General features: G+C 51.3%; 1 protein-coding gene across 2 annotated transcripts in view; it reads left to right on the top strand.

Moving 5' to 3' along the window:
• Nucleotides 1-523: 523 nt before the first annotated feature.
• The window catches only part of ETS1 (ETS proto-oncogene 1, transcription factor), a 67,572-nt gene continuing 43,678 nt past the window's right edge, over nucleotides 524-24,417 (top strand). Inside the window, exons 1-2 of one of the 2 annotated variants that reach the window (XM_074561240.1) lie at nucleotides 524-607; nucleotides 2,622-2,766. In XM_074561240.1, coding sequence (XP_074417341.1) covers nucleotides 536-607; nucleotides 2,622-2,766 — 217 coding nt within the window. In that variant the 5' untranslated portion in view covers nucleotides 524-535. Of the gene's footprint in view, nucleotides 608-2,621; nucleotides 2,767-23,324; nucleotides 23,501-24,417 lie in introns of those variants that run through there. The other variant, XM_074561238.1, reaches the window with a different exon arrangement.

Below are 24,417 nucleotides of genomic sequence, written 5' to 3'. Positions count from 1 at the left end.
ATCCAAGGGGGAGCTTCCGCAAGGGGAACATAAGCCGATGTGGGAAAACAGAAGGTGTCTCTTGAAAACAGCAAAGTTCTTTGTCAAGCAGACTGGTTTTGACAAAACTTTTACAGGAAAGGTGTTGATCTCAACAAACTGGCTTTTTTTTTTGTTTCTCTCTCTCAAAAGAAAAAAAAAATTGGCAACAATTTCCCCCTGATTCTCCAGCAAAGGAAATATGATCTCATCTTCCCTCAGAGTAGCTCCATCAGCTTCCAGGTGATAATTCATTCACCATTGTCAGGCTCTCGTCAGTTTACACTAATGGAGCTGTGTGTTTGCATTGTTGATAGACCACATCGAATCACAATAGCTGCTATTAATACAAAGATTTTTCCTCTTCGCTTCTCCAGCTTAAACCCATTAAGGTGATAGACTGGTCCTAGCTTTATATGGCTGTGACAAAGCACGGATTTAGCCGATGCTATCAATTTTCACGCCTCCTGCAGCAGGGCATCTAATGTCCCTCTCCATTTCTGCAGGCACCTCTGAGATGATGAGTTACTATATGGACACAACCATCGGCAACGCAGCCCCTTATCCTTTGGCTCGCCCTGGAGTGATGGTAAGAAAGAAATTTGGGTTATTTTTCTGTCCCGAGCATTTTTCTCTTGGGCTGCTGTGACTTTGCCAGCCCGTTCACTGACGGGGCTCGGTGTCGACCGCTAAATCGTTCCAAGGTTTCACGTCCAAATGCTGAGTGTTTACCCGGCGCTTATCTGAACCTCTGGAGCTTGCAAACCTCAACTGGAAACGGGATCGCTGCGTCGGATTTCCTGCGCTTGTGTTGGGAGGAGGATTGTTAGGGCAACCATTGTCCCCGTGCCTCCGCTCCCCGTGCTGACTGACCTTCACCTGCCGGGGACGAACGCAGCGGGATCAGCACAAAGCAGATCAGGCTTTGGAAAAGTTTTTGGGCAATTTTGGTGCTCCCTCTCCCAGGCCAGCTCCCCGCTGTCTGTGCAGCTGATGGGTGGTTATGGATAATATACATTAGAGCGTGATCCTGGGCATGCCCATGCCAACCGCCGGCAGCTACGGGACCGGCTTGACCGTGCTTCCACCCTTATTTAGAGAAATCAGACCCTTATTTAGAGAAATCACATTAATAGACATTTGCCCGAAGAAATGCTAAAGATGCTAGGCCAGGTGGGATGAAAGCTGTAACTCTGAGCTGAGGCACCGGGCTGCACAGAAATCTTGCTAGAAAGCAAAATTTTCACCAAATTAGGGAGAAAAGACCACTCTGACCCATGAAATGTTTCCAACGCAGCTCGGTATTTTTCCTTTAAAGGGTTGCAAGCATGCATTTAGCTTTTAAATATTGATTGGAAATGAAGCAAAACTGTTTCCCTGCAGGGAAATAATAATAATAAAACGTGAAAACATCCTGAATTTATTCATACGTATGTATATGTTGTTATCCTCTTTATGTAGAGATATACATGTATCTGTACCATATATATGATATGGAATATATGTATATACACGTATATATATATAGTAAACATGTATATAAGGTATATACAGGTATGTATATGTATGTATATGTATATAAGGTATATACATATACCCACACATATTTATAAGAATATACGTGTAAAATAAGTATGTATAAAATAAAATTAAAATTGTATCCTGGGATTATTTCCATTTACTTATATATGCTTGCATATATAATACACATATTTTCTTTATAAAGTATAAATGCAACTTTATATGCAATAAAACCAAACATGTGTAACATATAATGACACTTGTAACGTAGGATTACATACGTGTGGGTATATACATGCACGTCACACATTAAATCAATGCATGTATATATATAACGTATGATGTGTAAGAATATAATGCAGTATATTGTGCAATATATATGTAATAATACATAAGTTTATATAAATATACGTGTGCGTGTATTTCATGTGTGCATACCACATATGTATGTACACGTGTATGTATACACACATATGTCCATGGACACATAAACATAAATAACATAAATATAAACACGAATAAGGCAAATATAAACATAAAGACGAATATAATCACAAGCAATATCGCTATAAATAGAAATATGAACATAAACATGACGGCTTGCCCCAGCTCCCGCCAGCATGGGCTGGGCTCCCCCATAGGGCCAGGGGCTGCCGCCTGGCCAGGGCCATGGCCCCCCACCTCCTCACGGACCCCCACATTTTTGGGGGGCTGTAGGGCCTCCTGCCTCACGCTGATGAAAAATAACAGTTCTAGATGATGAGCTGAAACATTCCCCCCTCTCATGGAGGGTCTCCTCCCCACGGGAGGAGAGCCCCCTCCCCGCCTCCATCTTGCTGAGCACAGCCTCACTGAGGGCCTCCGATTTTTTCCCCCCATGTTTGTTTGAAAAAGGGCCTTTGGGGCCTCAACATGACGCCCTTCAGGCAGGTGAGTTTGGACATCATTTCTCCTGAGCAAACCCTGCCGTCTTGGGGGATTGTGCCTGAATTTGGGGGGGGATAAAGGCGCGCTGCCACCTTGCACAGGGCAGCCATTTCGGGGTCCAGCTCCCCTGACACTTTTCCCTCTCCTGCTCCCAGAAGCCAGGCGCCGCCGGCCCCTGCGAGGATCCCTGGGTGACCTGCGGCTTCCAGGCCGCCTGCTGCCAGCCCAGGACGTGCTGCCCGCTCTGGGACGAGCCTGCCACGCAAGAAGTGCCCACCGGCCTGGAGCACTACAGCACGGGTAGGACACCATTTTGGGGGGGGCTTTGCAAACCGGGATGGCGCCTTTCCCCCCCCTGCCGTGGGGCTTTGCCAGCACGCTCAGGTGAAAAGAGGAGACTTAAAGCCCCGCCATGCTCTTGTTTGTTGTTCAGTGTGTGTCCCTTGTCTCCTTCTTCCTATATTTGCTTTCTGCCCCAGTCCTGACTTCATTTATTGGGGTGTTTTGCCCTTATTGCAGCCATAGGGCACCTACCATGGCATCACCAGGTCGATACCTGCCTTGCTGTCCCTCAAGGGTCTCCCTCAGTGGAGGTGGGGCCAGAAAGCAGATAAAAAACTTGAACTTGCTTTCTTTAACTATTCTTCTAGGAGCTTCCTTCTTCCCCGCCATGGCATGGGTGCAGGGCTGGGAGAACCCCTCTCCTCTTTCGGATGGTGATTTTGGTGTCCTGTGGGCACTTCCCTTGCATTTAGGGACTGCAGCCATGGTTACTGCTCCCTGGGGTCTTGACAGACATGAGGGTCTCCCGGAGGAGACTGTGGGCAAGGTGGACCTGCCAACCTGCTAGTTGCATCTTCAGCGTTTCTCATGGTGTTTGCAGGACTGATGTCCTCGCTGGTGGCTTTGGAAAGGCAATGTGGCCTCCATGGAGGGTTGCAAGGAGCTGGAGACTTCTAAGTTTTAATTCCACTGTGGTAGTAATTTTGGGGTCTCTTGCTCTTGTAGCCCATCGCCTTGCTCCTTGGGAGCGTGGTGGCATCATCTTCAGGTAACCACATCTGGAGATGTGTGGTCATGCTGTGCTGTCAGGGCTGTGTGGTTGCAACGTGCTGCACAGCTAAAGCAATTCACTGACATGGACTGGATGAACATCTTCTCTAATGCATTCATAATTTGAAAGTCATTACAAAATCGCTGGTGACTAATTCTTGCCCCGCACGTTGTTCAACCCGTGAATCTTCAAGCTGAGCTGGCAGTTTGGGCTGCTGCTTGTATAACCAACGGGCAGGGCAGATGTCGGGCGGGCAGTCGGTCCTCCTGCCTGCAGGACGGGTGATGAGGCACCAGCAAAGAGCCCGGTTGAGCTGAGGCAGGAGAGGGCTCAGGTACGCCGAGGCACAGGCCAACCACAGGAACTGCAGAAAGAGCTCAAGTTGCACGAATGTGACCTTTGCGAAGGGCCAATATGAAGTTTATGTTTCACTTAAGTCCCACATAAGCCTATCATGAAGCACTTAAATCCCATGTAAGCTTTTGCATGGCATGTGCTGGTCTTCTGTGACTTGTTCCTGGCTCGTTTGTTATGCACATTGGCCCCTTGGGAGGGGAAAAGCCCTGATGTTCAGAGACATTTTGCAGCTAAAGAGTTCAGCAGAACCAGTGACTGTTGCGGTCAAATCTCTCCTTGGCAAATATTCAGGCATTTAGATTTTTTTTTTTTTTTCTCCTTTGGTGAGCACTTGTGTGTGAGCAGGAGATGGACGCAGAGCGCTGCGCCTGTGGCTGGAGCAAAACTCTGTTGCCTATTCCCAGCCGTTCTTATTTCAGCTATTTGCTCAACTCCTGTGGGTGACCTCTCTCAGCATGATGTCAACTCTGCTCTGATGAAATCTGCCCTTGCAGCATTTGGATTTACTCAAACATTTTGCAAATCTGTGCCTGGAAAGTTTTCTTTGTGTTTTTTTTTTTTTCCCTACCCTCTCCCCTTTTCTGTGAAAGTGCTCTCTCCAGGGACCAACATATCTGCAACCCAGATCTTCATTACCCCATGCCGGGTCTGTGAAATTTCTTGTTGCAGAGACTGGAGCCCGGTTCCAACCTCGGGGAAGCCAGTAAAAAAAAAAAAAGAAAAATGCTGTCGTCGTCTCCAACAGGTTTCGATCAAACTTTCGGTACTTTGGGATGAGTAGGACAGGCCTCTGATTCTCTTGCAACAACTAAGAATTACTTTTCAGTTCTTCCTGTTGCAGGGCAAAGTACTCTTTCTCTGATTTTTTTTTTTTTTTTTTTTAATACTGTTGTTTCTTCAGTCTAGAGCAGTTGCTAATTTTAAACGAGAGGAAACGTTCATTTGTATATACCGCTAGGAACGGTCTTTCATTTCTCCTTTGTGTTTCGGGTGCACATTAAAACCATTTGTCATCTATTCTTCTGGTGTACTAGAGGCTATTTTGGTTTTCATGGTCTTGATGTTGGTGAAAGAAACAAGTCAACAAGGAAAATGCAAGTGTGAATATATCCTCTTGCAATAGAAACCCACAACATCTCTAAAAGTTTTAGAGCTGCTTGCGTTTAGAGAAGATATTTTGCCTTTGAAGCTCGGGTGAGTTTATTTACATTGTGCTTGAAATCCGATTAGATTATTCAGTGATATGGATAAAGGAAAGCCCGATGTGGATTTAGCTTGTTGATCAAGACAAGGAGGTGGTGGTTTTTGGTTTTTTGTTTAAAAAGAGTCAGTTTTATTTGTTAGCTTGCTACCACAATCATATGTTGGGACTATTGCTGCGCAGAGAATCAGTCTAAACTGGGTCCACAGCAAGAAAAGGGCACGTCCCAGAGGTGATAGAAAATAACTAGCAAGAAGGGAGCTGCTGCCTGTTTTATGAAAACTAGCTCTGCTGCTTGGACAGGTGGGAATAGGAGCGTAGAGGGCATTGCACCTCAGCTGAACCACCCGGCAGCCCAAAATTCAGGGTGCCGTGTGTCTGCCCGAAATGGCAAGCTTGCTGAAAGGATGCCAAAAGCCACACTTAGCGCCCTGTGTTTAATTCCTAAGCTAATAGTATCCTAATGTTACTCCCGGTAATGTTTTTTGTCTGAGACAAGGTTAGGCACAAAAGGGGAGCGGAGGAAAAGATTTGAGGGCAGTATTATAATTTCAGCACGGACACAGTCCTGGCTGCGCTGCCTTTTGGAGCCAAGGCCACTTTGACAACCCCTTCCACTCTGAACGGGTTTGTTTTCCTTAGTGATAGGGGAGATAAAACTGTTGTTAATGGCAAGCAAGGGACGAAATGACTCCGGCTGAAGAAGTTTCTACGACTGCTGTTGAGCTGAATTGGCACGCTTGGACTGAAGGTGCTCCCAGCATTTTGGACACTATGGGAGCATTTGGGGGAGTGTCTTTGGGATTTTGCAAGGCAAGAAATGAAATGAAAGCCTTTTCTAGAGGAGAAATTAGAGCTGCAGGACTGACTCAGCTTCCCAGGCTAATGAAAGCAATCCTGATGATTTCGGTCAGGCTTCTTGCACGGAGACACTGTCACAAGTAAAAGGCATCACCTTCGGCTCATCCCCAACACCCAGCGTGGTTCAGGCCAGTGCTGTGGGAGAGCATGGCGCGGAGACCAGCCTTGCCTGGTCTGTGGTTGGTGCTGCCTGGCTATGTTAGCTTGGTGCCACTTCTCAGCCCACAATACTTTGGGTTTATTAGCTTTGGGGGCGGCACGTCCCTAACGCAGCAAACCTCCATCCGACCCCCTGGTCCTTCATGGACACTGGGTCCCTGCAGCCTGGGCCGTCGCGGTGTTGTGCTGGGTTTGGCAGGAAAGCGAAGCCCTTGCAGCTGGAGCAATGCATTGCAGCGTGCCGCATTGCCCCACGCCATGCCGACAAAATCGGGATGCCCTCCCTTTGCCCCCACCCTGCTAACTCTGGCCGTCATCTTCCTCCAAGCCCGGCTCTCAGCTCAGCCTGGCCTGCAGGCAGGAGTCCCACGGGGGCTGCCTGCCTCCATGGCGAACTCTCCCTGCTTTTTCCCTGCGTTGCCCCGCTCCTTCGCTGCGAGACCTGCTCTTTCCGTGGTGGACATCCCCGGAGAAAAACTCTTTCTGTGAGCAGTTTCTGGGCCGTCTTCCAGGCCCACGCTCGGAGGAAGGGGGCTTGGGGAGGAGGAGGTGGGGGGAGAAGGTGAAAGCTGACCAGGCTCAGCCCGATGGCTTCTCCAGCTGCAGCACATTTTCCAAGCAAAGCTTTTTTTTAAAAAAAAAATCTGCATTTTTTTTTTTTTCATGTCCTTTTATCCTATTTTTAACTGCGGCCTCCTTCCTTTTCTCAACCTCCTCCAACACTTCCCCCCCTCCCCTGCGCTGCTGCCGCCTCCCCCGCACGCTCTCCGCAGAGATGAATGGGCGTCTTTTCACAGGGCACGCACATCTGCTTGGGCTGCGAGACCGAGCAGGACTTCTCAGGCGGTTCTCCTGGACTGGCCCGTCCGTCCTCTCCCTCCTTAATAAACGAGGAGCGGGCAAGGGAGGACGTGGAGGAAGGTGGAGGGAAACCAGAACAGGGGGAGAAAAAAAGGGGTGAGCTGCCACGGGGCGGGGGGCGAGCGAGAGCCGAGGCAATGGATGCTGATTCTTTTCAAGGCTTAACTAAAGCCGTGCACAAAATCCTGCCTCTGCCCAACCTGCTGCTGCTCATTCTCCCAGATCCACAGCCCTCCCTGGCCGCTGGCTCCGGGCCAGGGGATGAATGAGCCCTTTCTGCTGGGCTCTCTTGTCATCCTCTGGCCGGCGAGTCAGCACGGCCTCTTGCAAGCCTTGGGGTCTGGCGCTGGTTCTACCCTGGTTGGAATGGGTTTTTCTTTGACCCTTTTTCTTCCTGGCAGTCTTTGGGTGTTTCACTGGCTCCGGTTAAAGGCATGCCGCACCTACTATACTTGGGCGCTCCAGGTTTTTCGAATTTCTCCATTTATTTTCTCCATAAAGAGCACTTACTCCAGTTTGTTGGGGGAGAGAAAAGATCCCTCTATGCCTTGTGAGTGAGCTGCAGAGCTGTGGGCTGCCTGTGGTGTCCATGTCCAAGCCTCTTCTGGCCCTTTTGCAAGGGCCCTGTGAAAGATGCTGAGCCCTTTCTGGTTTGTCCTTCGGTGGACTCAGCGTCTGATTTGTGTGGATCCTTGTTGTTTCGCAGGTGAGAAAAACACGTGCAGGCGACCCTATGATACCTAGTGATGCTCCCTCTGCTTTCCCCGCTGTAACCTGCTGCAAGTCAGCACTTGGAGAGGTTTATTTGCGCCGAAGCGATAGAATGACAAAAATCCAGGCTTTCGCTTTTCCATTTGTTTCCCGCCTGACTCTGGAAAAATCCCTGTCTCGCCTCTCAAAGGCAAAACCCCAGGGAGCTCCCTGTGTGTTGGGTCATCACCAGAGAATGAGCGCTGAGCTCTTTTCCCACTTGAGCTGCAGCCTGGTGTCAGCTGGGGATCAGCTGCCGCGCAGGGAGGAATCGTGCTCCGAACAGGGCGTTGGTCCCCTGGATGCGGCTGAGTGAAAACGGGAAGGTTGTTCCTTGGCTTTTGGGTGATGCCTGCAGGTTTTCCTCCATTATAACAGGGGGACAGGAGCTCGGCAAGAGGGAAAACGCACCAGGTGCATTGCGAAAAGGAGCAGCAGCCCTGGCAGCTTCAGTATGCCATGGGGAAGGGATAACGTGATGTTGAGGCAAGGAGGAAAGGGACTAGGCAACAGGCTACCCGGGGCTTCTGTGGTGCCTTGAGGATGACTGCAGAAGATGTCTCATTTTGGGTTGGCCTTGGAGTAGGACTGATCCCCCTCCATGGATGGCATGCGGTGGATGTACCTGGTTCTTTTTCCGGAGGAGGGGGCTATCCTGAGCCACCGAACACTTGCTTCGGACAGGCCACACAAAGCGCAGCTGCTTTTTTTTTGGAGCTTTCCCAGCCTCCTTTGCCTATGGCACCACGCTGGGACCCACGAGCGCTTGCTTCTGGGGACAGTGGGCAGCAGAGCCCCCTCCCTCGAGGGTTCGGGTTGCACGTGGCCAGCGCTTCTCGTAGCAGCACCTCGGTGGGCTTTGCTGCGCTGGCAGGGGGAGCAGCACGAGGCCAGCTACTATTTTCTCTCTGGCTGGAGAGGGCTGGCTGGGTGATGCCGGCAGAGCTATGTGCAGGGCAGGCAGAGGGGGACGTGGGGAGCGCGGGGGGCTGGGACCCTGAAAACAGCCTGTTTCTTTCAGCTCCTGGCAGCATGAAGCACCTCTCTCTCCCTCCAGATGTTCGCTGTGTTTATAGCTGCTGAAGCAAGAGACTGAACTCCCTCATTAATACGTTTCTCTCTCCCTTTTTCTCTCTCTCTCTCTCACATTGAAGCCAGAAGTCTCAGCTCAGAGGTTGCAGCTGGAAAGGAGCTGGGGGTGAGGGGTGGGAGAGAGAAGGGAGGTGTATGCAAGCCTCCCATCCCATTCAACTCCCCCTCTCCACTTTCCTCCCCCCGAAACCTCCCAAAATACACATGCCCCGAAAAAAGAAAAACACTAGCAGATTTTTTATTTCAGAAAGTAAACACTTAGGCCATGGGGGTCTGGAGGTTATGGGAAAAGAGGAAACCATTGGGCTAATCAGGCCGGGACACACTTCCCCTGCTGAAATAAACCAGAAATCATTGCATTACAGGGCGCCGCCGCGGTTAACCCTGGTGCTGCCAACACAGCTGAGTGCTGGGGAGCTGCGGAGAGCCCGTAGCCTGCCCACGCGTTTTCCTCGGCTCCCTGGGCTTTAGCCAGGACGAAGCGCCGATGCGGAAGGGGAGCCAAGCACTCTGCAGCAGCCCTCTGGCATGCCGGCCCTTTGGGAACGAGCCGTTGGGAATTTTTTAGTAGGAAATGAAATCTTTTTTTTTTTTTTTTTTTCCTATGGTTTATGAGCCATCCTATAGGATTTCATAGTTATTCTTGCCTGAGAACTCTGCCTGACTGTTGCAAACCTCTACAGAGAGGAAATCTTTCTCTGCTTGAATCAGCGAGATTCGGGGGCAATTTCTGCAGAGCTTTGAACGGTTCTCAGAAAGCTCTTTTTCTCATCATTGCTAGATTTGCGTTAGGTGTATAAATGATTAGATTACTGACTATTTGGTTGCAAACCCTTCAGGGAGGAATCCTTCCTGCTGTCTTTCACTCCTGTGTTTGTAGAGTACCCAGCATATGGGATCTGGCTGTAAAATGGGGGCTCTTGATGCTCCTACAGGACAAAGAACAACTATAGTCCAGGTGTAAGTGAGCTAATGGGCCCTTTGTACCAACTTTACAAAGAGATCTCAATTTACCCTCTCTAAGCCTGGCCTTGGACTTCCCCTGGCCCCTTTCACAGTCTGAGTTGCGTACTATAAATGGATGCTCACTACCAGGTCTCACACATTTTGAGACCGCTGCAACTATCTGTGTTTCAGAAAGGCCGGATCTCTAAGCACAAATGTTTATCACTGTAAATGAATATTAGAGATTGTCTGTTTCTGCAAGCCTGGGTCTGTTTGTTCAGAGCTCCTCGCCGCAATTGCTCACTCTCTTTACATCCTGCCAGGCTGAGATTTTCGGAGAAGCGCGGATGGGTTTTGCAGCCAGCTCCTTGTTGCATCCAGGCTGCTTTGGAAACCCCAAATCTCCGCACGATGCCCGTGCTGACATGGTCGGTGACGGACTTCACTCCGGTGCCCTCCCACAAGTCTTCCCTCTGCTAGCAATGACTGACAGGGAACACGGCTGGAAGGAAAAGCCAGCGTGGAGCACTTTGTACCCAAGGGAAAGTGATCTTTCCATTGACACCCCTGAAGAAGGTTTTACCTCATCTGTTACAGTGTAAGCGCTGGCGGTGAAAGGTGCCGTCACCGGTTGCTTGAGCCATCAGCCCGGCTCTTGCAACATTCCCACCAGAAGGCAAATCCCCAGATAGCGCGCGATAGAGGAGCTGCAGACCTGCCGTGTCCCACCCCGCTATCTCAAGAATGCATTTGAACAGTAGCTGTTCCTGCAGCCTCTGGAGGTCGAGGCTTCAGATGGAAATCAAGCTCTATGGAGATAGTCCCACAGGGCAAATTTCAGAATTTTTGGAGTTGGTGTTCAGCTCAGATAAGCCCTTGAGAGCTCAGATACTTTATCTGAACCTTATCTGAGCTATTTGCATCACTTCAGCCTGAGAGACCAGGCTGTCAGACATTTGGGGAGGGGGACAAGTTGTATTAGGATGGTCTGTCTGTTTTTTTTGTTGTTGTTTCTGACACACAGACACCTCCAGGAGAAGTGGACTGTCCTCTGCCCCATGCAGCTCAAGAAGCAGGCTGGGTAGATGAAGGGCAGGAAGGAGAAACAGCATGCTTAGAGCCACGCCAGAGTAAAGACAGGATTAGGACCAATATTCCTTGAAAGCCCTGTAAGGGACTGCATCTTTCTGCTCTTTTTCTAAAATTGAATAGAAATAAGCTCAAACTGCCCCTGTTGTTAGTTGTGGATGGAAATGAGTCCTCCTTTTTCAGACCCGACCCAGGTCTAAGCTTTCTCAAAGGCGGTGTGCTTTCTGCGCCTTGTTTACTAGACCCTGTTTTGTGCATGTGAAGTTTCTCATCTCGTCTGGAGCTCCCGGGCCGGGGAAAAAGGGATCTGTGCTGTCTCGCTGTCCTCTTAGCATCCCTCCTCTTCATTCCTGCTTTGCAGCAATCAACTGTCGGACTAAAAGGCCCCTGCAGTGCCTGGTCTGCATAATGCCACATCTTCTTCCCAGACCGTGGGGTGCTTTCTTTCACCTGAGCTCTCGGTTTCAGTGGCGCTTCCCCAGCATCCGTGGTCTTTTTATGGAGGAAGGGTTCTCAGGGATAAGAACAGCAGATTTAGGAGATCTGGCTGAGGTTGTGGGGTCTTACAACTGGGGTTTGGAAGACCTTGGCAACATCACTTAACAGAAAGTCTTTAGGCATCTAAACCCCACTGACTTCTGTTGGTGTGAGATGCCCAAATCATTCAAAAGGCTGCCTGTGAGCCACTGCATAGCAGTTTCTCACGTCGGAGGTGCAGATGATTAATTCATTGCACATTTTATTGCGATGCTTAATTCATTGAGGTCAGGCGAGTGGCTGGAAGTCCCTGGAGAACGGTGTTGTACAAGTGTTTGATATTGTAGAAAAAAAAAAAAAGAAAAAGACGTCTTAAGCAACACCGGGCTGCTAGCGTGGCTGAGCCCTTGAAGCCGCTGAACACGTGCTGAAGTTTACACAGCCCACCAGATGGACCTTCCCCTGTGGGGTTTTGTATCAATAGGCTTTGAAAAAGTTGCAGCGGGTCAATTGTTGGCTGTTTCACAATGGATGAAATAGAGTTTCTCTCCCTTGCAGCTGGTTCCCGGGAAGGGAGGCTGCCTCGCTGGCAGCAGGCAGGGCTGGTGAGGCTGCGTGTCTGCCTCGGGAAGATGGTTTCTCTGCGGAAGAGCCATGGGAGAGTTGCAGCAGGCGGCTTGCCGGCCTCCAAATGACTCCAGTGAGGTGTGGGAAAAGCTTGGGATGGAGGGTGGAATTTCCATGCGGGCTTATTTTCGGCGTTAGGCTTGTGAGAGGAGATTCGCAGCCAGCATGAGCGGTGCAGGTCCATCCTTTGGGAGCTGCCTTCAGAGACCTCTGATCCCCTCTTAGAGGCAGGGCTCCTCTTTCGGTGTTTTTTCTTCCCCCACAAGGCTGCAAGGGCAGGTTAGGATTCAAGGATCTAGCCTCTAAACCCCTAAAGCCTGCCGTGAGCTTGCGGGAAAACAGGGTTGGCTTCAACCCGCTCAGTGGGAACTCTGCCATTGATTTTAGCAACGGAGGGGGTGGGTGCGCACAGCAAAAAGCGATATAATAAAGTTCATGACAGGACTTCCCTTCCTGGAAAGGGAAACAAGGCCGCTGACATGGCATACGCTGCGTGAGCAGGGGCACACGGGATGGTAAAAACACTTGCAGATATTCCTGCTTCCCGTAGCACAAATAGGATGGAGCAAAAGAAACTGCTCAGCCAAAGCAGAGGTTGGATTTCTAAGAAGAGCTGGCCCAAACTACTTCTCCCTAACTCATCAGCAACTATTTTTCAGGAGTCAGAAATGCCTTTTCCCCCCTGGTTTGTGTGATTCACTCTCCACATCCTAAGTTCAAGGGGGGCCAGAGGCACTCGTTTTGGCCAGACTGATGTCAGCGTTGAGGTAGAATAGGAAAAAAGGAGGAGATGCCCCAAGGGAGCCTGTTCATGGAAAGTTTCTAATTTGGTCAGTTCCAGGCATCTCACAGAAGAGCCTGTACTTGGGAGATTTCAACCCAGTTTTGCAGGCTCAAGAGGCATGAATAATTATGGAAGGTAGTGATGGAAATAAAGCTGGCATCTCAGTCCTGCCCTGGACCAGCTCCTCATCACACCGCAACCTTGGGGTATCTACGTCTCCTGCGAAACGTCTCCAGAGATGATCAGACCTTCTCTTCCCCTGCTTTGCATCTAGTTACTGCCTCACCCCAGGAGACCAGATGCTTCCTTTGTCTGGCAGCTTTGGTTGTGTTTCTATCCAGGCAAACAGCTACTACATGGAAGTAGTAGCAGTTTCCCTTGCTTTACAGTAATCAAAATGACAGGATAACGAGGCAACCCAGTAGCCTGCTTTGCCTTCCACTTGTGCTAAGTTCCAGGCTGGGTGTCAGCTCAGTCCCCTATCTAGATGAAATACGTCTTTTTGACTTTTCTTCTTGTTGCTGACAAAAGTGACGGATTGTTCTGCGGAAATCATCAATATTTTGTCAAAACGAAATCCAAACATTTCCAGGCAAAACTCAGCATTTTTTCTGGTGCTGGCTCTGTTGATGCAAAAACAAATCTCCGTGGGAAATGCCAACATGGGAAAAAAACGGAGAAATAGGAAATAGGTTGGACTATTCTGCAGAATACTTCTGCTGGCTCTCTGATTCAGTTGTGTGCCTGAGGGCCTGCAAGGCAGAAGGTGGTTGAACCCAAGAGTATAATCTGGACTGCTGGTATGTTTATTTAGACCAGATTGGTGTAAACAGACGTGCTCTGCTGACATGCACAAGGAGGCCGGTCTGTGCAGCTTGTGCCACAAAGTATACACGCAGAGTACGTACCGATACTCGCTCCCTGCTTTCAAATATCAGGACATGATCCGAGCTATAGCTTCACGCTAAGGGAACTGATTTTTAAGGTTTCATCCATCTGATCTTGCGTCGTTGCGTGTCGCCCTGTCTTCCTTCCCTCCACATTGGCACCTAGTAAGGCTGTCGCTCTGCCTCTGTGTTTAGTGTAGGAGATACTTCCATAACCATCCATCTTCCCAAATCCCTCCCCGGGGGCCTCGCAGCGCTGTAGTCAGCAGCCTACGGTGGCACCGGACCGCGGTGGGAGGACTTTCCGCTCCACACCCACCTGAAACGAAATGGTTTTATCGGGGCTCTCCCACGCCTGCCAAGTGCATGGCGACGCTCCCCTCCCCGTTGCTGCCGCTCCTCACTTCATTAGCGCTGGAGATGTTTATAAATGGAAGAGATAATATTTTTCGTTTCCAGTTTGGGTTTCCAGGGCAGCCACTTTCTAAAGCACTTAGGAAGTTTAGAGAAGACGAGGTTATATAAACGATTTTTCCCCCCTGGGCTCTTATTAATCAAGTGGCTTGTGGAGCCATTCCCATAGCTTTGGGATCAAGGGCACTAGCTGGGTGAGGGGAGGCAGGCAGTTAATACAAGACATCTTTTTCTTGGCTCTTACCCTTTTTTTTGGTAGGTCTGCGATGAACGAATTAGTCAGACCTGGCTGGCGGGGTTTGAAAGCAGACGGAGGGCTGAGAAGCATGCTCCTAGGCTACATTCAAACTGCATTTTTTGGCTTGCCTCTTGCACTAGCCCCTTCTAGGCCTTCAAGTGAGTCATGCAGCATCTTTTAATGATGATTTACCTGGCCCTGTTGATATGTCCCTGCAAAATTTGATTATTCGATGTAGAACATCTGCATTGCCTAAGCATAGGGTAAATATGATTTTGATAGCAACGGGCAATGAGTTGGTCCCTGTGCTTTTACAATAAAAGCCAATGGACTTGCATACACACACACACTAATTAATGTATTTCCTGGCAAGCCCTGATGCATTTCTAAAGTTTCCCAGCATTTTCCCACCCAGGCTCCAACAGCGGCTGCTACCAAGGATGGCTGGGAGCAGCAAGGGTGGCTCGGGGGTTTGGAAAACAGGAGCAAGCTTTCATTCCCATTAGAACGAAACCAAGCCCTGCCTCCTCCTCCTCCTCCATGTCCTTCCTCCCACTCTCTCCCCACCGCAAGAGCTGAGGAACGGGGTCTTTCTGTTTTCCTCGGGTGGAAAGAGCTCCAGCTGTAGTGGCAGGTCCAGCTGTTTCAAGCCTGGAGCTGAGGGTCCACAGGAAATCCGCTCATTAGTCTGTTGACCCGCCTTCCCAGTTTTCCAGCCATGCTCTTTTGGTGTGAAAATAATGATTTAAATAGCCAAGGGTGGAAAATAATGATTTAAAGGGGGTAAAGGGGATATTCTCAACTATTGCGGACTGTAGACTTGGCAGAAGGAAACTGTATTTCTTCCGGGTCTTGGGAGCGTGTGAGAAAAGGTGTTGAACATCTGGAGGGATTTAGCAGTTTCGTGCTGTTGTGCGAGGCTGAGCACTCGTGGTGGTGCAAACCTGGCTCACCTCGAAGAACCGGGATGGGCTGACGGAGAGAAAAGACCCTTGTGGTGTTTGCCTTGAGCAGGTTTAGGTAGGGCATTGCCATATTGACCACCTCCAGGGACAGATGATGGGTCATGGTGGCCCCTGGCCACCTGAAGCCTTGCTCAGGATGCTTGAGATGTACCCTGTGATGTTTGGTGTATCATCGGAATGTATTTTCTTCACTTGCCAGAACGAATTTTCAGATTGGAAGGAGGCTCCATGCACCAGAGATAGATTTTGCTTCATCTCACTCGTGATGCTAAAACGGGGATCGGGCTTTTCAGCTAAAAAGGCAGATTCATTTCAGCTCATTCACAACCCGAGACCTGCCCCTCCCATAGAAACCTCCTCAAAGAGGTGAATTAACTGGGCAAAAAGAGGGTTTGTTAATGGATTACTTTTAATTTACTTTTTTTTTTGTTTTCATTTTGAAATTTATTCCCATTTTAAAAGTGCAAAATTAGAAAGTTTTAGCTCAGGTTGAATGACACACCATTTTCCTTGTTTATTTTCTTTTCGCTGTTTTAGCCCAATGAGAAGTGTGCGGGGGGGGGGGGGGAAACCAAACTAGTTTGCAACCCAGAACATATTTACGTCTGCTTTTTTCCTCCAACTACCAGCAAAGCCCCCCAAAATAATAAATAAATCAGCTGTTTTCACAACTTTTGCTGCAGGCAGTGGGGAAGCGGACAGGGAAGCAAACCAGTTTGTGTGCTGAACCCCCTTATATCTCAAAATCGCTGCTCAACGGCTTTCCGAAGATAATTAAAAACCCTGAAATAACTGGTGCTGCTGATGGTAGCTGTAGATGGGTGACCACACTTCCACTGGAGTGGCAGGCCCCTGCCGCCCAGCTGTCTCTTCCCCATTTACACCAGCAAGGATTTAGGACCGAGGCGAAGTAATCAGGAGACCCTCATGGGGAGAGAGGCGTGTTATTTAATTAGCTTTACAATGGACTGACTGGGAGGCACGTGGTGGCTCTAATGGAAGGAGATAGATGTCCTTTTAGCTGGGCTAATTGTTAGGAAATAGCAGAGCCTTTGTTCAGCCCCAGCATGTGGCCTGTGATCTCGCAGAGCCCAGGGGCTGCCCGCTTATAATTTTAGACAGATCTATTCAAGCCTGCTCTGGAGCGCGGGGCCGAACAAGACGGGTATTGTTGCAAAGCCAGGATCGCCGTCCAAGAAAACCACCCCGAAAAACCCAAACACGTGTAGAGCGGAATATTTCTCCGTCGTTTATTCACTATCGGGCCGGATTGCCAAACGGAGACAATTGCAAGCGAGGAGATTTCCAGCGCCGGGCGAGGGTTTTTTCTTCTTTGAAACACATACGGGAGTGAATCCTTCGTCTCAGGAGCGGTGCGGGGGTGTCTCCACCAGCAGAGCCTGTCTGGAGCAGGCAGCTTTAGGGCTTTAATCGCTGGTGTGGGTCTCATCCTGTAATTCCCTTGCTGTGGGCATGGTGTATGTGGGGTAATCGTGCCCATCGCCAAATTATCTCCATAGGTATGCACCTGTCATCTCATGGTCGTGGTGGGACAGTGGTTTGGGCTGGACGGATCTTGGCCCTGTGCTTCCCAGGGTCCTGCGTGACAAGGAATGGGAATCCCAGTTCCCTTTCCTGAGAATTCCCCTCAAATCTCTCTCTGCCAAGACCCTGGCCCCTGAGCTTTTCCGTCGGGGCTGCCGAGCTGATGCTCCCAGTCCCTTGTGAAGCGAGAAAGTGTCATTTCATTAAAGAGGGGGGATGGAGACACCAAGGTTTGCAAGAGGTCGTGTGGAAATATTGACCAGGAATTAAACGTCTATCTCTTGAACCCCTCTGTCCTGGTCACAAGAGTTAACCTGGGGATCATTGCACTCAAGAGTTTTATCTCCCCACACTGACCACTTCCAGCCAGCTGCGTGCAAGCCTGTTTTTCTGCTGTTCTGGTGACTGCCATTCCTTAGGCTTTGAATTTGTGTATCAGAGGCTGGTGCTGGACTGTCCTTCCTTAGGAGGTGCTTGTGTGGCTCCCGGCACCTTCATGGAAGTGAAATGTGGCTGTTACTTGGTATTTCTTGAAGCAGCGGGTCCTTTTTTGTTGTTGGTAGGGTGGTTTTTTTGAAAGATTGAAGGAGCAGATAAACGTTAGTGAATGTCGTCTAGCTGTCCAGGAGATCTGCTTTATTAGCAATGATCCCATTGCTTCTCCTTCATAATCCCCCACCTGCGTCCCAGGGAAGGAGGACTCAAGGACCATCAGAAATCATCTCAGTAACCTCTTTTTAGCCAGAGATCGGTGAATGCCAAGGGTGAAGTCGCAAGCAGGGATGTGTTGCTTAAGTCTGAGCTGGCTGCGTTTGTTTCTGCTATGAAGGAGGCTGCCCAAGAGATCTGACCAAACATGAGAGGTCCCACAGGTGAGGTATGATGTATATCGCCTGTGCGTGCTCAGAGTAATTGTGAATATCAAGAGTTAAACAGCAAAAATACTCAAGTTATGTTTACCAAGAACTCAGTGCTGTTACTTGAGGAGGAGAGGGGAAATGTACCGAGAGCAAACAGCGCTGCAGAACAGCTTACGAGGATTTTCCATCCAGCCAGTTCTTCCAGCAGGGTAACAAGTGAGTGACAGCACCCCCCGCCAACGAAATTCAAGGCAGAATTACATTGCTCGAGCCCAGATTAGCTAATCACGTTATGAATCAGCATGGAACCTCTGGGAAACCAATCGCAGGAGGCACTTGAAGATGCTCAAGCAGCTTGCGAGACCGTTGATTGAGGTACCTACGGCGTGTGGACTGGGGCTGTCGCTCCCTCGCAGCCACGCGGGGATGCGTGTGTGCTGGAGTCCTGACTCCTAGCTGGCCACAAAGATGCTTTTGTGAGCCATCTCCGCTGGGAAGTTAATGAGAGCAGGAGTCGGGGAGGCTCGGAGGCGGCTTCCTCTGCTCGCGCCCGGAGGGCAATCAGAGGACGGTATTGTGGCAGCGATGTCTCGGGGCTGAGCCGGGGCCTGAAGTCTGGATCTCCGCAGCGTGAACAGAAACTTGCTTTTAATGCAGACAGCGCGGAGGATGAGGACTTTCCGTGACTCCAGCCCTAGAGCGCGGAGCAGTGAGGAGACTCCAGAGGCCACAGCCATCTGGGTCACGGAGGAGCCAACGCTTTCGTGATGGTCGTCACCTCCTGGCCACAAATGCCAGATCTGAGAGCAGCTTGCCCTCCCTACAGACAGCCCGGGGGCACACGCAGTACGTGCTGACTAACAAGCTCTATTTTCATGCCCTCTGCTTAGCCAAAAAGGGGAGGCTGTAGTCATCGCGACTAATCCAGCCTCCTTTTACCAGTGTAAAACAACTCACTCAAATACTTCCCAGCTATTACGGCGTTTGAAAGAATTCCTCATATCATTTTAAATTCCAGGAAAGGTATCTCCCTGGGGAACGGTCATGGCAGCTGCTTGCTCTTTCCTCTCATTGCAGCGGGCCACCTCCACACCCAGAGCCACCTCCCTGCTCTTTCCTTTCTTGGAGTGGTGGCTGCTGCTCTTTCCAACAATGAACCCCTTACGATAAAGCCTTTCATGTCTCCGTTTCTCCCTGGAATTGCACGACACTTTTTTTTTTTTTTTTTCCGCCTCCTTCCCCTTTACTCCTGATTTTTGTCTCATGCCCTCTGGATACTGTTTACTTGACACAACATCAAACTGAAGCCCTGACCGCTTGCGGTCATTAAAAATCCCATGGCAGTTTTGGGGAAGGCTCCAATTTGGCTAATTACGTTCTGCCATAAATATCCCCCTGCAGTTTTAATTGGATATGGTGTTCTTCATTTCCTCTCCATAACAGCTGGGTGGTGTTGCTCCATGTTATTACGTAGACGTTGTATTTCACCCCAGAGGTGGCCGCGTTTTGGTAGCAGCAGTGCAAGGAAAAGCTCCTTCTCCAGGCTACCGGTAACACCTAATCCTGAGCCTGCTGTTGTGAGAATGGGTATATCCAAGGGAGAGGAGAAGCTGTCCCAGCTCCATAACATCTGGAGGAGAGCTAGCCACTGCCCGTTTGTAAAAAGAGCCGTGACAGGAGGGAATTTGGCCCTGCCAAAGGGAAAGAGCTGGCCCCAGCTAGGAGAGAGGTCATGGAAGAGCAGTCCTGCCTGCCCTGCGCATTCGGAAATCACAGCAAAGGCTCCGGTCTCGTAATACCTTTCCTCGATGCTAAATGAATAATTATTATTATTCTTTTAAACCAAGGTTAGCCAGCGTCCCTGGGAACAATGTGGCATTACTGCCCGTCCTTTCTTTGTTCCAAACTGTTGAAAAACAGTCAGGCCGCATTGTAGAGGGAGGGCAGATGGTTATCTCGGATCAACGGCAAAATCTTTTGGCTATATTAATGGCAGGAGGGCTGTTCTCCGCAACCCAGCATCCTCCCTCGACAGGAGAGAGCCTGAATAGATATTAACGTTGAATAACGACAGAATGGAAAAGGAGGGTGAGGCTTGGATGTGGAAGAGGAAAGATTTTTCTAAAGCCTGTAAGCAGCAAATAGGAACCAGTTGCTGAGGCGAAGTCATGTTTGGCAGGTCTTGGACTCCAAATGGTCACATCCCAGCTGAAGAAACTAATCAATGGATTCCTTCCATGCCTTCTGCGAACACTGAGCCATTGAGAGGCTCAGCTGGAGTTCAGAGCCAGGGCTTTCATGTTGCAGGCTCTGAAGTGAACACAAATTAAGGCGGCCGCTAGGATGGAGTCGAGTTCGAAGGCGAGATTCAGCTGCCCTGGGAGGAAATCTCTGTCCGCAGCCTCTCCGTTCTTCTCCTCCACTTTGGGTGTTTTTGCCCCAGTGCTACTTTTGGAAGCGTTTCTAGATTCCCTGCACATAGGGGCTTCCATACATTGCACAAGCAAGATGAAACAGAAGTTTGGGGGAGCAGGGAGGGGGGTGAAGCAGGGGAGTGGAGGAGCTCAAAGCTTCGCCGCAGCCATGCTGCACCAAGCTGTGGCTTAGTGTCATCGGCTTTGCGGGATCAGGGCTGAGCCAGCATGCCAAGAGCGTGTGTATCTTTCCTAATAAAAAACACACAAGCTGCAAGAAAGATCTTTATTAGAGCCTTTGTACTGGTCCAGAAGAGAAGGAGCCCCATTACAGGTGCACTGGAGTTCAGCCAGTCCTTAAGACCATAACGCTCGCACGAGAGGCCGAGCCAAATACGTCAGCCCACAGGAGCAAGGCTAAAGCACAGACACGGCAGGGGCAGCCGCTGCCTGCTCTGGTGGCACTTTTAATCCCACCGGCAGCTCCATCTGGGACCATCTCTGCTCACGAGAGCCTTCTCCTATGTGGCATCAACAGCCCATCCCCGTCAGTGCCCGCTCGAGCGAGCCCCGGCGTCCTCGCCATGCTCCTCCTCTTCTCTTTCAGTCTGGGGATTGTGGTTTGCTGCGGGTGGATTATCGAGCGCCGTCGACTCGGGAGGAGCGCTGGGGTCATTTCAATACGGTTGGGGCTGCAGGTGCTTTCTGATGGCTTCATCGCCGAGGCCGAGAGCCCGCGGCCAGCTGCGTAACCCAGTCCCCCTGACGCCGGCGCGCAGGCACTCTCCCACCCTCACCCCGCCGCAGCGTCGCAGCCTGCCTGCACGCACGCTCGCCCGGGAGATTGCAGCGCGCTGAGCGAAGTGTAGGAAGGGAAACATCGTCAGGCTGCGATAACTGCCTCGGGTTTCTCTTCCCAGGCCTGCTCTGGAAGGGCTCATACAGAAAGGCAGCTGTTTCTCCTGAATCCCCTTTTGATTTTCAACTGGAAACATTCTTCTAAATCTTCTCTGCAGTTTCTTCCTTCAGTCATTGCTGTCCATCCTGTGTGGGGAAGAGGGGAAAGAAACCCGAAGCGAAGGGCAGGTGCAAGCACATTATCCTGCACGGGAAGAGGCAACAGGGACCGAGTTTTATCCTTACTCTTTTCACTTTCGGATTTCCAGGCTCATTCCTGTGGTAGTTTTCAAACCAAGGACCCACCACCTGAGGTTTCCAACCACGTGCTCTGCCCGAGCACAGCTCAGGTTCTCCAAAGCACACGGGAATCCGGGCAGGGTGGTTATATATTAGTCACACAGTGAATTGCTAGTCCTACTGCTGCAAGAGTAGGTTGCCCATAACTGAGCTTGCAAGCAAATTGGAAATACGAGTGCTTGGCAGCGAGCGAGGCGCCTGAAAGATGAACTTTCGGCTGGAGCTGCCTGCCTGCCCCGCTTTGCTACCTCTGAAACTTCCTGCTGGCTGCGTCTTGAGCTATCTGCCTGGGTAAAAATGGCTGCTCGTGCGAGCCAGAATCAGGCTCTTGATTTCTGGCCCCGGCACCTCACAGCTTCTTTTAGTTACATGAACTTTTCTTCTATAAATACACCTTAGGCAGCTGAGAAAGGCACTATTGAAGAAGCTAGAAATAATCCTGAGCTGTACCGTTTGCATTTGCAGCTCATCTTTCAGTGCGTTTGAAGGTTTCAGTGGTGCTTGCAAGCAGGACCCTGGCTCATCCTGTGGGTTAGAGCTGGCCTTGGACCCCTGAGGCTGGCTCACGTGGCTGCCCTCTTCCCACTGCTCCAGCCGGGATGTTCATTTGAGCCCATGTCTGATCAGAGCAGGCCGGCCTCTGCCAGCGTGTCAGAGACTGTTAAGACTTTCGTAGTGAGAGAACCACAAGAGCTGGTTGCTAATGACTTTTTTTTTTTTTTTTAAACACTCGTACCGGTAAATTGACATCTGTGAGTCATAATCTCCCTTCTGCTCTACCGTTTGTGGTCTGAAGTTTGTGCTACCTAAATATAATAAAACTTATTTCATGTGAAAAACAATATTCTTCTGTTAACTTCATGCCATGCTGGCATGATACTCATCTCGCATCTGTAAGATGCTTTTTATCCAGTCGGTTCCCAAACCTTTTTGGCCTCCCACCTGCGTGAAGCACGCCTGCGAACAACCACCCCTGGCCGTCACCCGTGGCCGCACGACTGAGCGTGCCTGTGCACACACGCTCTGCCCTGACCGGACCCGCACATTCGGATGCGCCTGTGGGTCTGGACGGGCAGCAGTGATGCGAGTGTGAAAGGGCGACGCGAGCGTGAAGGGGTGACGCAAGCGTGAAGGGGTGACACGAGCATCAAAGGCAGTTTGTGTTGGGACAGGCAGGGTGAAGGCAACTGGTCTGGTTTCAAGAAACATGGGTTTTTGGCGGGCCGTTGCGGTTCCAGCTCTGAGCTGTGTGCAGCCAGCGTCATTTTCGTGTGCGACTCCCTTTATCCCTTCGTGTTTCAGGGTTGGGATGCAAGCAGAGGTTGTGGCAGAGGCGCAGCAGAGCCCAACTTCGTGCTGGATGTGGTCCTCCCTCTCCATCACCCCGTCCCCCCCATCACCCTGCACTCCCCATCACCCTGTACCCCCCATCACCCCGCATCCCCCCATACTCTCCATCACCCTGCATCCCCTATCACCCTGCATCCCCCATTACCCCATACCCCCCATCATCCTGCATCCCTCATAACCCTGTACCCCCCATCATCCTGCATCCCCCCATACTCCCCATCACTCCGTGCCCCCATCACCCCGCATCCCTTATCACCCCTCATCCCCCATTACCCCATACCCCCCATCATCCCGCATCCCCCATCACCTCGCATCCCCCATTACCCCGTACTCCCCATTACCCCGCATCCCCCATCACCCCGCATCCCCCATCACCCCGCATCCTCATCCCCCCCGAACTTCTTCCCTGCCGGGGCAGCGCCGGCTCCGCTCCCCGCGGCGCCGGGTGCCGGGGCCGCCTCCGGGGCGGGGGCAGGCGGGTCCCTCCCCGCCGCTGTCACCGCTCGGGGCCGGCCCAGCGCCCTCCCCTCGGCGGCTCAGCCCGGGCCGGGGCGGCGGCGGCGGGGGACGGGCGAGGCGGAGCGGCAGCGAGGGAGCGCGGAAGGGGCGGCGGAGGAGCGGAGCGGAGCAGGAGAGAGGAGCGAGGGAGCGCGGAAGGAAGGAAAGAGGAAGAGGAGAAGGAAAAGGAGGAGGAGGAAGGAAGGAGGGAGGGAGGGAGGCAGGCGCCCGGCCGCCGCTGCCCCGGGCGCCCCGCTCCGCGCACGGCGGGGCTCAGCAGCCGCCGCCGCCGCCGCCCCCCCGGTCCCGGCGGGACGCCCCCGCGGCGCTGCCCCAGCCATGAAGGCGGCGGTGGATCTGACCATCATCAAGACGGAGAAGGTGGACATCGAGCTCTTCCCGTCCCCCGGTAAGCGCCCTGCCCGCCTTTCCCCGTCCCCCCGCTCGCCGGGGAGCCCTGTGGGTCCCTTCTCCCCCTTTTTCCCAGGGAGGGCGGCGGAGGAGGGGGTGTTATGTGAGCGTTGGGGTTTCTTTGGGGCGGGGGGGTGTCTTTGGGAAGGCAAAATGAAACGCACCCCCCAAGTTGCGCGGAGCGGCGCCGCCCGGGCTCTGCCCCGGCTCTGCCCCGGCTCTGCCCCGGCTCTGCCCCGGCTCTGCCCCGGCTCTGCCCCGCAGCACCGCTGGGGGAAGGCGAACTTGCTTCCCGAGCACTTTTAAGACTTTCAGGCCCCCCTGTCTCCCCCCCTTTCTTTTAAAAAACAACTCGCCGCCCCTCCAGCCTCCTTTTCTCATGCTTCTGGCATCTTTGCGGGGATGTAGGCAAGCACCTCCGGCTGGGAGGCAGGAGGGATGCACTCGGATGGTTTTTTTGTTTTGTTTTGTTTTGTTTTTTTTTTAACGACCTCCTCAGGACATCCCTGCCCTTTCCCGAGTGGGTGAGCCACGCCAGGGCTGGCAGCCCTGCACAAGCTCCTTATCTGGGGTGTGTGTTCCCCCCATCCCTCCCTGGAAAGGTCTTGTGTGGTGCAAGCACTCCTGCTATTTGGGAAACAAAACTCCAGCGGTACCTCCTGTAGATTTACCGCGTTTAAACCGGGAAAGACCGCTGCTTTGATTCCCCCCCTCCAACCCCTTCTCTGGAGCTGGAGAAACGGGTGGAGGAAGGGTGCAGGAGTTATCGGGAAAGATAGCAACATGTTACTGCAACGAGGAGTGTGTTTTTGGTTTCTTTTTTTTTTTTTTTTTGCTGTAGCGATAAGTTTAGCTGCTGCTGGCTGTGGTTAGTGCTAATAGTTGAGCCTTTACCATAATAAGGGCTGTTGTTCA

The sequence above is a fragment of the Larus michahellis genome, chromosome 17 (genome assembly GCF_964199755.1).
Source record: "Larus michahellis chromosome 17, bLarMic1.1, whole genome shotgun sequence".
In the NCBI taxonomy this organism is placed as follows: domain Eukaryota; kingdom Metazoa; phylum Chordata; class Aves; order Charadriiformes; family Laridae; genus Larus; species Larus michahellis.
This window is presented reverse-complemented; position numbering and strand designations above follow the sequence as displayed.